At 37.5% G+C, this 14391-nt stretch overlaps 1 protein-coding gene across 2 annotated transcripts in view; it reads right to left on the reverse strand.

The window, feature by feature from the left end:
• Positions 1-14391, reverse strand: part of ME1 (malic enzyme 1) — a 202783-nt gene that overhangs the window by 9031 nt on the left and 179361 nt on the right. Inside the window, exons 10-12 of one of the 2 annotated variants that reach the window (XM_064597815.1) lie at positions 9244-9349; positions 7725-7867; positions 3742-3915 (exon numbers count right to left, since the gene is read on the reverse strand). In XM_064597815.1, the coding sequence (XP_064453885.1) occupies positions 3742-3915; positions 7725-7867; positions 9244-9349 (423 nt within the window). The remainder of the gene's footprint in view (positions 1-3741; positions 3916-7724; positions 7868-9243; positions 9350-14391) is intronic. The other variant, XM_064597816.1, reaches the window with a different exon arrangement.

Below are 14391 nucleotides of genomic sequence, written 5' to 3' on the forward strand. Positions count from 1 at the left end.
GTTGATTCCCCATTGAATATAGGCTGCTTAGAAAATCATGTTAGTTCTTGTTTTTCTGCAAAGGATTTTTAGCAGATTTAAATCAGTTGGCATTTCTTAGATGTTAAAGCAAAAACTTGCATGGGGATCCAGTATTGTTATTTACCCGGATAGAGAAAAAAATGAGTAGCGCAATCTTGAAAGGACAGAATTTCATGGCGGTTGAAAGCTCAGGCTCTGATGGGAGGTAGGTCCATATTCAAATTCTAACTGCAATAATTACTATTTGCTTGAATTCAGGCAAATTAATTAACCTTCCGAAGCATAGTTTTCTCTTCAGTGATATAAGACTAATAACAATTCCTAAATCAGGGGATTAAATGAAATAAACACCAGTAGGGAATTTACCACATTGTCTGGGAAAGTAAGTGTTCAATAAATCTTAGCTATTTCACTTTTAAAAGAACAGTTGGCAGCCAGCATGGTAGAATGGAAGAAGATGGCTGAGTAAAGAAGAATCAGTCTGAGTCTTTGCTCTCCATGGATGCCTGTCATACAGAGAGGGAGCCAAGAAACCATGGAACAGAGTCAAGCAGCAACAGGTGACAACGGGGAGCCTACTGTTAGGAACGAAATCACTAAAACGGAAGGGACTGACCTGGGGAAAAGAGAGAGTATAAAACAGTCTTAGTGTCACTCTCACCAATTAGCTCATTCACTCAAAAATTATTTGCTGCTCTTGATATGCCATTGGTGTCTCTCTAACTACACTGGGTCCACTTTCAAATGATCTCTCTTCGTTTCATTCTGACAATGTTACAGCGGCTAGATTTTCACTTATCCAGTGACTTAAATGAATCCGCTTCCTCCAGATGCTGTTGTCTATTGTGATCATCTCTAGTGTCCTCTGGACACACATCAGAAAGGGGTGGGCGAGCCAGGTGAGAGGACACAAAGCAGGTGACTCAGGAGGAATAGTGTAAGGATAGGAAGCCAAGGCTTGCGTCTCAGATGTGGACAGGAGGTGAGGAATCTGTTCCCAGGCTGCTGTACAGACAATGCAGGGCCAGGGGGGCTAACCCAGGGGAGCACTAAGTGTTCTTATCAGAGGTCCAGAAGGCTGCCAGAGTACCAGGAAAGCCAGAAATCTCTTTGTGATATAAAAATGCCCAGAAAACCTTCAGGACTGATGTTGATCCATGAGATTTCCAGTTCCATTAAGAGACCCAACTAGTATTTCAGCAATAATCCTAAATTAACAAATTTTGGGTTGCCAAACAAAAAGATTCACCTAGATCTCCCACATGTAACTTTTGTTAACTACAAAATATAATCTAGACAAGGACTTCCCTCTTTGGGCCCTCTAGCAATGAGCATCTGTGGTATTGTATTTATTCTTCTTGCTAAGATATATGACTAGTTCTATTTAGCTCCATTCAGTATTCACTAAGTTTCTATTATGTGCTTTAGCATTGTACTAGGTGCTAATGGTGTTTTTAAAGAAGTATACGAAAGACTGTCTTTAAAGAAGATAATTTACAATTTAATTGTAAGGCAACACTTAACTGTTTAAAACATAAAGCTCTCAAGAGCATAATACAAGTAGAAATTAAACTAAATGTCAAAGTATTTGATAAAGACAGCCATGGCTAAGGACAAAGATCAAGATGAGCCACAGCAGTCACAAAAGGATTCAAATGTGAGGTGGGACCTAAGCAGTGTCCAGAGGGATAGGCTTAGATAGGTGGAAAATAGTTCTCAGAGTTTTCCAGGCAGGATAATAGAGCAGTTATACAGGCGTATGTATGCACAGTGTGTTTGAAGCTTTGGGATAAGGGAGAATGAAAGAATGTCAGGCTTCTAAGTTTTAGTGTCTGCTTAGAAAGGGGTATCCCTAATAGCAATGCAAATACTGAGGGTGAGGGAGGGTGAGAAGGTTTTATGCATTTGCGTTTAAGGAAAGAGCAGGGGATTTCTGTGGAAATATCCATCAGATAACTGGAGACATGGGAAAAGATGAAACTAGAAATACATAGATTTGGCCACTTTTAGAATTAAGATAATGGAAACAAGAGAATGGATGAGATCCCTAAAAGCATAACAAAAAGGGAAGAAAAAAGGACACACACACAAAAAAGAATGCTAGAAAAAAGCTCGCAGTTTAAGGGACAGAAAAGAAGACAAAGAAAACAATGAGGTGGTATGAAAAACAGGAATGTTGTGCTGAAGCCTGAGAGAAAACCAAGGGAAAGGTCAAAAAGATTTCACCAGAGAGATCACTATCTATGATAAGAATAAGACTATTGACATTACATTTTTTTTTCTTCAAAATTTTTTGGTAGTGATTATTACTTTGCCTGGATAGTAAATGGAGGATTTTTTTCATGAACCTTGTCACTAGATGGTGCTGGAGTTATTTAGGAAAGCAAACATGGACGGCAATGAGTAAAAGATTTTTTTTCCCCTTTGATATGTCAGTTACATAGAACAACGATTACATTTTCCTTACTGTATAAACAGCTTTGAAAAGCTCTCTGAGTAATTAGACATCTACTTATGTTTAACAAGATTTTTGAGTTAAACTCTGAGACATCAGCTGTCATGCTTTTAATGCAGTGAAGAAAGAAAGGAGCAGAACATTATAGCCTTCAGACACCTGTTCTCACAGAATGAGGCCAAGTGTTAAGCACTGGGATTATAATCCTTGGATCACATCAATAGCATAAGACTCTTTATCTATATTCTTAGAGTTCCCCTTCAAAACAGAAAGAATAGTATGTTTGCAAGATGAAAATATTTGAATTTTAATCAATTTTTATTTTTATTTAGCTCAGTTTAGTTATAATGTTGTATAGTGGTTTAATTTTAGAGGAAATTCACTCAAATTTCTCAATCATGAATTGCATCCTGTTCAAACATGGTATCAACCAGATGAACATTCTGATTATCAAAAGCTCATGATTTTACAAATACATGCCCAATCATTGCATCATCCCCCCTGAAGCTTGTGGGATTAGGGGAAGTGATGGGAACCTGAAGTTTATGGTACCTCTTATGCCATAAGTAATAAAGGCATTTGTCTCTGACCTAAGGGTTTTGTGCCAGTATCTATGAAACTATGGCAAGCTAACTTGTTAGCTTCCAACTAAGGTAAATTTTAGATCCTTCAGTTCCTAAGAGTAGCTTAAGAGTCCCTCTAGTGGGTCTGCTCTGTGATATTTTGAGAATCTTTCCCGAAGGCCCACACTCAAACCCCCATCTGTCCTTTTAATGACTTTATAAACACTAATTCCCTGTTTTAATTTTCTTTCTGCTTAAAATATTAGAGTATTTTCTGTTTTCTGCCCTGAACCCTCAATGATAAATAAGACTTTCATCTTCAAGCTCCAAAATGCTGTTATTTAGGAAGGTTTGGAGAAATGGAGAAATACTTACCACTTCATTATGATGTGGAAACAGTATTTTTAATTGTGTCACTACTGTCACAGAATTCGATTGGAAGTGTGAAGACAAAAAAGGGTTCCTTGTAAGAGATCAGAACAATTTTTCTACTGGCCACTGAAGAACAGTCTTCTATTTAGTGACTCAATATGAACCTGCTACCCACCCCTTATTGTCCACTAGGAGAGATTTTCTTCCCCTTTCAACTTTGTACCTTATAGGGAGAGAGATGAGATGCTATATAAATAAATCATTAAACCACCTACACTGAGCTCATTTGGTGTTTTATAGCCTTGGTGAACACAGAGTATTTTACAATACCTCAGCAGTTGTGAGAAAAATCTTATCTGTGATATGTCTCAAGCCACACGCCACGACACCCAGAGCCACTCCGGGAAACACATAGGAATTGTTTCCTTGGCCAGGATATAGGGTCTGTCCATTCGGAAGAGTGACTGGATCAAAAGGGCTGCCACTGGCGAAAATTGCACACCCCTACAACACAGACACACAACCAACTTTAAAAAGAAGCACGATATTTGAAAACAAATGTATCATAACAGAACTACGCCATAGTTAAAGTACTGAGTGTTTAAGACTAATTTTCATTAACTCTCTAATAAATCCGGGCAAGTTTATATGATGTTGGCAGTAAGTTCTGGAGTGGGTGATTACTACTCTTCTCTGCCTCACTCGCCTCAGAAAAGTGTGCAAAGCACAGGATACCCCAAGACCACCACTCTGTTCTCTGCAGGGGTCCAACCCAAAAGCCTATCAACCATTTCTATAGGGGCTTCAGATTATAGACTTCTGAAGATAAAAAAGTGATAGGTTAACATTAGAGTACTGGAAAGAATGACATTTTAGGTTAGAGTTTAGGGATCTACGCATTTCAACATAATCACTGGGACAAATTTTATGTATTTCTATATTGTAAAGAATTATACAGAAAATCATGTAGGAAACAAACTCATTAGCACAAATGGGATTGGCAAATAAGAGGAAGGTTAAATTATCAATAATTGTCAAAAATTATCATGTTTTTCCTAATCTTCATATTTTGTCATACTGTTTTTGAGAAACCTCATATACTGCATGCTTTAGATGGCAGTGACCTAGGGCCTACCAGGTGCTGCAATTCCATACTGCTAATCAAAAAGCAAGAGGGGCACCTGGGTGGCTGTCAGTTAAACATCAGACTCCTGCTTTCAGCTCAGGTCATGATCTCAGGGTTGCAAGCCCCATGCTGGGTATGGAGTCTGCTTGGGATTCTCTCTCTCCCTCTCCTTTGCCCTTCCCCACTGCTCGCGTTTTCTCTCTCTCTCTCTCTCTCTCTCAAAAAAGAAAAAAAAAGGGAGTCTGCTTGATCTGTGAAGATGAGGGTGGAAACATAGCTGAGAACAGTCAGGCTTCTAAAATAGGTATAGGAAACCCTTGACAAATAAAGCATCACAATCTAAGAAATCCATTTGAGAGGTCCACAGCACCAAATCCCCAAAGCATCATTTAAATTATCACAGGCTGGGCTGTAACTTTCATCCCTATTTAGAGTCTAAATCCATTATAATGTTAATAATATTAACTCAATATTCATTTTTAACAAAGACCATAATATGCTTTTTGTATATAGGTAAAGTTCAACCTTCATCAGGGTATAAAAAGATGAAGACAGATGAGAAAGAAAATTGAAATTCTCATCTAGATGCCTGTAGGACACTTCTATTTTATAGAACATTAGGTTTTGTTTTCAGACAAGTCTGATACCTTCAGCTCTGTTTAGCAGATAAAATAATTACAAGCAACTTTCTAATATAACTTAATTATTACTTGATATATATGTTATATATCTTCAAAAAACTGTATTTGAGAAAAAGAGCTGCAATATTATATATATGTTTATCTCCCTCCCTGCCTTCACTTCCTGCCTACTGTTTTAAAATCACCATTTTGGGCGCCTGGGTGGCTCAGTTGGTTAAGCAATTGCCTTCGGCTCAGGTCATGATCCCAGAGTCCTGGGATCGAGTCCCACATCAGGCTCCCTGCTCTGCAGGAAGCCTGCTTCTCCCTCTCCCACTCCCCCTGCTTGTGTTCCCTCTCTCGCTGTGTCTCTCTCTGTCAAATAAATAAATAAAAAGTCTTTAAAAAAAAAATCATCATTTTAAGGAGGAAGGGCACTCAATAAATGACAGCTATTAGACATTCTCATGGATATGGATTGTTAATATGGAGAAGAAAATCTCTCCATACTATTTTTGGATTATAGTGTTTCATGATTCAATAATCTTTCTTTCTTTCTTTTTTAAAGATTTTATTTATTTATTTATTTGAGAGAGAGAGAATGAGAGAGAGAGAGCACATGAGAGGGGGTAGGGTCAGAGGGAGAAGCAGACTCCTTGCTGAGCAGGGAGCCCGATGCGGGACTCGATCCTGGGACTCCAGGATCATGACCTGAGCCGAAGGCAGTCGCTTAACGAACTGAGCCACCCAGGCGCCCTCAATAATCTTCCTGCATTTTGCATTTTTAACCTTTCCTAATGACCTTTCACCTGTGCCTGAGTCTCTACTCGTCTTTGCTTTGCTGTAATCCTTTGGCTGAACCAGTATTTAAATTTTTAGCCTCAAAATGACTTTCAATTTTATTTCAATTCTTTTTTTTAAGATTTTTTAATTTATTTGACAGAGAGAGACACGGTGAGAGAGGGAACACAAGCAGGGGGAGTGGGAGAGGGAGAAACAGGCTTCCCGCGGAGCAGGGAGCCCAATGCGGGGCTCGATCCCAGGACTCTGGGATCATGACCTGAGCCGAAGGCAGATGCTTAATGACTGAGCCACCCAGGCGCCCCTATTTCAATTCTTTTTAAATAACACAGAACATTAAGTAAGAGGATAAGAAAGAGTTTAGGCCATTTATATCAGACACATTCAAATTTAAAAATACAACTATATAAATTTGGCTAATTTTGTTTATGTCTATTACTGGTGAGTCTATAAACTCTTCACACCTATTGAAATAGGAGACAAAATAATTACATAAACATTTATTATGTGCTTACTATGTGCAATGCACCATGCTAAAATTTTATTGCCCAGAGGAATCTGATTCCCCTTGTAAAGACTTAAGACATACTGAAGGGATGCCAGGCAAATTCCCCAAATCTTGAGATGGGTTGAAAATTAAAATTAAATTTTAACTAAATTGGAAATAAAAATAAAAATTATTGAGGACACTGATGTCATTCCAAATAGATAAGAGAGTAACTCCTTGCCAACAATTTCAATAATTCTAGTAATGAGCTTTTAAGGTTATAATATTAAAGAAGCTGAGCCATCAAGTTCTGATTTGTGCAGAGTGACTTAACTTTGTGTCATGTTTACCTTTTCTAATTCATTTTGGATTTATTTCCAAAATAAATGTGCTAGATATATATGACTCAACCTCTATTTTGTTGTAATGACATTTTCAAGTCTTTGAAGGAAAGAAAGCTCTTGTCAACATATCAGTCAAATATATATTAATACAAACGCAGTATAAAATAAGCCATTTTTTTGGAAACAATAAAGTGCTGAAGCTCTGAGGACTCCTATCCCAACCTGGCTGGATGTCAAAAGAGCTGCCCAAATGTACCACCCATGGCATCAAAATCCAAACCCAGGCTTTAGCAAAGCAAAAATAAGACTGTGGTTTTATACTGTATGCTTCAATGTTCAGAAATAGCTAGTTAAGAGTTACTTTATTTTATTATTATTTTTTTAAAGATTTTATTTATTTATTTGAGAGAGAGAATGAGATAGAGAGCATGAGAGGGGGGAGGGTCAGAGAGAGAAGCAGACTCCCCGCCGAGCAGGGAGCCCGATGCGGGACTCGATCCCGGGACTCCAGGATCATGACCCGAGCCGAAGGCAGTCGCTCACCCAACTGAGCCACCCAGGCGCCCAAGAGTTATTTTAATAAGCGTCTAGAATCAAACTTTTTCCTTTTTAGCTTTCATATGTAAATCTTAGATACTTCCAAATCACTTGGGAAAAATTATCAATAAACACAACAGAGTTTATTTTGTTTTACTGAAGAGGAGGATTTATACAACAACATTCTAGAAAAGGAAATAGCTCTTATCCCTTCTGACTTACTCACTTTTTTTCAATCTTGGTTGTTTAATTTTTAAAGATTAAGTGGTAAGAACCTTAGATATCCTTGGCTCCCCTATAATGGATAAGAATTAGATTATTAAAATATCAGAGTCTACGCCAGCATTGGTGGAGTTGGGGAATGGGGGGCGTAGAAATCAGTTATACTTCTGCTTTACCTTGGTTAGTTTATAGCACTGCTCTGCAGTACATTCTGCTTTGCTAGTTGGATTACTCAAAGCGAAAATAATAGGCCGTTCATTGAAGGCAGCCATATCTTTGAGAATTTGTTCTGAGAATGCACCACCAATTGCAGCAACTCCTAATGTAAAAATGAGAAACCAATGAATAGACTATTATTGGTTAATTAATCTAAGAAGTTCATGCCCTCAAAACAATGAGACATGTCAGGTCACTGTTGAATAGACCCTAAACAAACTAGAATATTTGCATTAAAGTGACAAAAACAGATAAGTTTACTAATGCCAATGATCTTGAGGGTTACAAATCTATAAGTATCTATATAAAAAATCACAGATATAACATTTGGCTCATAATACATTGCGTTAGTGACCCATTTACTAGGTAATTTAATTATAAACATATCAGGAAATTAAAATGTGCCTAATATTTATTATTTCTCTATAAACAATTCTATGAGTATATTCCAGTCTCTCAGGCTATAAAGTAATTATGTTTTATAAACCAGCGCTAATACTTAAGACAATCATCCAATTCAATTGTAAAATTGAAGTTATCACTCAATGAAAGAAACCTAACAGAAGAATAAAGCAATTAGCATAATGGAAATGGAAAAAAATCATATTCCTAATATATTTTGTTAAAAACAACAATAAAGGCTTATTGCAGTTTTTGTTATAGAGTATTTGCTTTTATTATGATTATCATAATTGTTCTCAATACTGTCATCTGTTTCACAAGAGCTTCTAGGTATGAAGTATAATACAAAGTAAGGACTAACATCATACACACAAAAATAAGGCATAAAGTTTTATAACTTCGACTGAGTTTTTTTAACCACGTTAAATTTATTGACTATATTAAAGATAATATGTGCACATGCACTGTGTAAGCTACTGTGTTAAGTGCTATGAGGATTATAAGTATGGTCCCTGTCTTCAAGGAGGGTCCAGTTAGTTCAGTGTTTCTCAACCTCTGGGATATTAACATTTTGGGTTGGATAATTGTTGTCAGGGGGAGGGCTTTCCTGTGCATTGTAGGATGTTGAGCAGCATTCTTAGTCTCTACCCACTAGATGTTAGTAGCCCTGAGCACCCTACCCCCGACCCCTCCAAAGTTGTGACAACCAAAAACATCTACAGACATTGCCAAATGTTTCTTTGGGGGCAAAGTCACTCCCACTTGACAACCACTGTCTATCTGGAGTTATTAAGCCTGGTGAAGAGTTGATTATGCCAAGGATCAAGAGGTTGACCGAGTTAGTAGAGGGGGACCCCCCACTTCAGCTGGCATCAGTAAAACTGAGAAGACAGTAAGTACTAAATTTATAAATCTAGGTGTCCATGGGGTACTGTTGATTCAGTAAACGTGTAATTGTGTTTGTGAATTCCAAAGGTTAAAATTTCAAAAAGTTAAATTATGCCTCAAAAATCAGTATGAAAATGAATCAGGCCAAAATGGGATTAGGGTAGGGTTTACTGGAAAGAGGAAGTTTACCTATGAGGGCAGTTGGTTTTATTTCTCGAACAATGGCTTCTAGGTTCTTCATTTCTTCATGTTCATGGGCAAATTCCTCCTTCTCTTGTGTTAAGGCAGCTCGTCCCTGAGTAAAGCAAATAAAAAGAAATGTTAAATCTGCCAAACGTATGTGAGCCAAAGAAATTTCAGAATATTACACATATTACTGGTATTTTTGTTTAACATCTTCATGTATCATGTTTTACAGCTGTTCTTAAACTCTCTTCTCCAATTATTGGAGTATTCTTTCATTCAGTCTTTCAACAAATACTGTGCCTCAGACAATGTTCTAGGCAATGGGGATGTAACAGTGAACAAACTAAAGTCTTTCCCTTTCTTAACTATTATTTAATATTAAAAATTTTAATTCTACAGACATTTGTGAGAAACTGGCACTAATAAATAGCAATGCGAAATGTCATTTAAATATCATTTACAAAACATTATTTGTGTTAAATAACACTGTCTTAGAATGCAGAGCTGGCTTTAGCCACAGCACTTCCAAATTATGTACCATTGAGTAAAAATAGAACTTGATGCCATATTTATATCATAGTTTGATTTTTTTTTATTAAAGATTTTATTTATTTATTTGAGAGGGAGAGAATGAGAGACAGAGAGCACGAGAGGGAAGAGGGCAGAGGGAGAAGCAGACCCCCTGCCAAGCAGGGAGCCCGATGTGGGACTCAATCCCGGGACTCCAGGATCATGACCTGAGCCGAAGGCAGTCGCTTAACCAACTGAGCCACCCAGGCGCCCCATAGTTTGATTTTCTGAACAAGAACTAGCTTTGTGTATTTTTATCTTAATGTTTTATGAATGTATCATGTATTATCTAGGAAACATCTAATTATAATTTTCTAGCTGCAAATTTTTAAGATTTTGACTTAAAATAATAAAGCACTGCCTAATATTATATCATACTTTAGGACTTACAAGTTGTTTTCATATATTTCATATGATCCCCTCAACAATTTTAAGAAGTAGGGCAACTATGGAGTGCCTGGGTGGCTCGGTCAGTTGAGCGTCAGACTCTCGATTTTGGCTCAAGTCATGATCTCAGGGTCGTGAGATGGAGCCCCTTCCAGGCTCTGAGCTCAGTGGGGAGTCTGCTTGAGAGTCTTTCCCTTTGCCACCCCTCCCACCCCAGTCCTGTCCCCGCCCTGCTCGCATGCACTTCTCTCTCTCTCTAAAATAAATAAGTCTTGAAGAAAAAAAAAAAAAAAGAAATAGGGCAACTAATTAGAGTCATTTTACATGAGGAGACAAGGCTCTGAGATGTTAAGGTACTTGCCCAAGGCAGATGCTGGAACTCAGTCTCTAATAATACAGCACAGACCTGGAGAAAAAGCTTTACAAATGGTATGTTTGTTTTGGTACATTTGTTTTTAAATGGTATATGTCAGATTGCTTATAAACTGTTACCCCTGAAGATGGTACAATTTTCTTGTTTTGAAAGGTTATTACCATTTTATTTCTGTTTTTAAAGATTTATTTATTTATTTTAGAGCGAGAGAGAGAGAGAGAGAGAGAGAGAGAGCAGGGGGAGGGGCAGACGGAGAGGGGGAGGGAGAAGCAGACTCCCTGCTGAGTGTGGAGCTCCATAGGGATCCCACAACCCTGAAATCAAAACCTGAGCCGAAATCAAGAGTTGGATGCTTAACAGACTAAGCACCCCTAGGCGCCCCTATTTCTGTTTTTAAAATACACGTGGAGTCTGCTTGGGATTTTTCCCTCTTCTTCTCTCTCCCCCTTTGACCCTCCCCCTGCTCGAGCTCACTCTCCCTCCCTAAAATAAATAAATTTTTAAAATCTTAAAAAAATAAATAAAGTACTTAGGATTATGCCAGGTTTTTCTTTCTTTGTGTGTGTGCCAGTTTTTAACAAGAGCTCAACATCAGTTGTAGTTGTAATTAAAATTATTGTAAAGAAGAAAAAAGTCATAATTGCAACAGTTATAATTTTGGTACGTTTCTTACAGTTATCATCATTAGTCATTTCTGAGTTCTACGAGGTTATTTATCTTACCTTTTCTTCTGAGACACTGTGAAAAATAATCTTAACACTAACTAGAAAAGATACCTGTATCCCCATGTTCACTGCAGCATTATTTACAATAGCCAAGACATGGAAGCAACCCCAGTGTCCATCAATAGATGAATGAATGGATACAAAAATACACACACACATATACACACGCACACAGAGAATACTATTCAGCCATAAAGAGTAATGAAGTCTTGCCATTTGCAACAACATGGATGGGCCTTGAGGGCATTATGCTAAATGAGATAAGTCAGACAGAGAAAGATAAATACCGTATGATTTTATTTATACGTAGAATCTAAAAAAAAAAAGGAAAAAAGAACCAAAAAACCCCTACAACCCTGAATTTATAGATACAGAGAACAGATCTGTGGTTGTCAGAGGGGAGGAGTGGTGGGGGGAGGGAGCAAAACGGGTGAAGGGGAGGTCAAAAGGTACGAACTTCCCATTACAAAATAAGTCAGTCTTGGGGATATAATGTACGGCTTGGCAACTATAGTTAATACTGTACTGTGTATCTGAAAGTTGCTAAGAGAATAGATCTTAAAAGTTATTACAAAAAAAAAAATTTCTAACCATATGTGATGACAGTGTTAACTTGAGTTACTGTGGTGATCAGTTTGCAATATACACAAATACTGAATCACTGTGTTGCATACCCAAAACTGGCACAAAATGATATGTCAATTATATATCAATAAAAAAATCTTACTTCATTCAGAATCAGATTTGAAGTTTACCATTTCACATTCACTTGAGAGAACATTCTAGTTTTCAGTAATATTCAATTGAATATAGTTAGGTCATATTCATCTTATTTATTAAGAAAAAGCCAAAAGCGTCATATGAATTCAGTTTCCAATTTTATCAGGAAGCATCAAATTGTTCAATAAAACCTATCTATCATCATAGGCTTTACAGAATTAGTTATAAGTCTAGCAACAAATAGCTTATGCAAACCTAGACTGATTTCATGAGTTAAACACTAAATATTCTCAATTTTTTTCTTTTGTATTTATGAGACAAGATTTTTTTTTAAATTGCCTTTTAATAATATAAAGAAATGTATGACAATACTGAAATCTTTACAACTCTCACCAAATTGAGGGGAAGGCCTACCTGGTGCCCCCATCCTCGTCTCTCTTAGCTTCTCAGCCAGAAAATCTATTTCACTTACATATCTCAATTATAGAGATTAATTCAACATTATCCTAGTACATAGACAAAGGCTAGGTTTAATGATAATTTATTAGTCACAAATGGAAAAAACAGAGCCACTTGGAGTACCTCAGAATTCCCTCCAAATATTTTGATAGTTCAGACTTTGACTCAGGCCCCAATTCCTCATCATCCATTTCCTGTGTCAATGTTGTTTGTGCTGTAACCTGACAGTTGCTTCCACAAAAGGCAGTTTATACTTTCCAAGCTCTCGTCTTTGGACTTGGGCATGTAATTTCTTTGGTCAACAAAATGTATGCTGAAATCAGAGTGTGCCAGTTCCAAGCTCAGGCCTTAAGAATAACTGGTGTTTCTGCTTATTCTCTTGTGCCTTTGCCATTGGGCTTTAAAAGTGCGTCACCTGGCTAGCCGGCTGGTCCAACGAGGATGAGAACCTTGTGAAAAAGACCTGGACCCAACCTGTGACTTAGAGCCACCCAGCCGACATCATCAGAGCTACTCTACCTAGCCCTCAGGGGTGTGAGAAATAAATTATTATTGTTGCAGGTCACTGAGATTTTGTGGCTTTTGATAACCCAGCAATAGCTGAGTGATACAGGGGATAATTTTAATTTTGATTATACATCCCATCATTTTTTTTTTACTCATTGTTCTTATCTGTTGCTTTGGGAATAAGAGGTTCCCTTTCCTGAAATGATTTAATGAAAGGAAAGCTTTTGCAATCTATCTGCTACCTCAGTGCTCTTATTACTACTTAGTTATTTGGCAAAAAAAAAAATAATAATAATCTTGCATTACTGGAAAAGTAGGAAAAATTCTGGTCTTGGATAGGAATAAGAACTTGGAACCATTTGAGAGTTACAGTATTTAAATTATTTCTGAACTATTTCTGGAAGTCATATAAGCTAAAATTCATGACTATTTTTGTTCTCACAACAATGAAATTTCTAGGACAGGTACTAAATAAAGTTGCAGCTTGGGGAGACATACTTCCTGGGAATAATAACTTTTAGCTTCCAGCATTCTGAACTAAACACGGCATAGTTTTGGCTTGTTGCTCTTTCCCAGAAATGCATATACTCTGTTTCAAGTATAAAGGCAAGTATCATCTTCATTTCATATCTGAAAATAGCGTCTACCTGGGGCTCTATATGGCAAACACTACAGAACTCCAAATTGCTTTTGGCATGGTTCCTGCACACTTGAGGCTAAAGGGCTAAACTAGATTTTGCAGCCAGAGTTTCTACTTTCAACACAGCAATCACCAAGCTGAGGAACCTTCATAGGATCTTGAGGGAGAAAATGCACATCACGAAGTAGTGGCCATATGGCTCTTCCCGAAGCTTGTGGTAGTGCTTTTTATTTATTTATTTGAGAGAGAGAGAGTGAGAGCAAGAAAGAGCACATGAGCAAGGGGGAGAGGGAGAAGCAGGCTCCCGCTGAGCAGGGAGCCCAACGTGGGGCTCCATCCCAAGGTCCTGAGATCATGACCTAAGCTGAAGGCAGACTAAGCTTAACGCACTGAGCCACCCAAGTGTCCCATGTGTCTAGTTCTTCTAAGGTTTAAAGATTTGCACTTCAGAATGTTTTTATGGACAAGGGAACTTTAATGTGTGCCATGTTCTCAAACAGAGAAAAAGATCTCAGGATAATTATTCAAACTACTCTAAACCAGCTAGAGTCACCTCAGCACAATGTTATGTAGTCTCGAGAGCTGCTGAGAAATGGATAACTCTTAGAGAAGACAACGTATCACAGGGTTTGCCTACTGGTCTTTTTGATTTTCCACCTGACAAAGTGTTAAGTATTATGCAAATATAATTCAATAAATTTACTATTGTATCTGAAAATGTCATATTACATTTTTTTAAAGATTTTATTTTTAAGTAATCTCTACATCCA

The sequence above is a fragment of the Mirounga angustirostris genome, unplaced genomic scaffold (genome assembly GCF_029215605.1).
Source record: "Mirounga angustirostris isolate CCGP_5_RB_7025 unplaced genomic scaffold, mMirAng1.0.hap1 SCAF_8, whole genome shotgun sequence".
NCBI lineage: Eukaryota > Metazoa > Chordata > Mammalia > Carnivora > Phocidae > Mirounga > Mirounga angustirostris.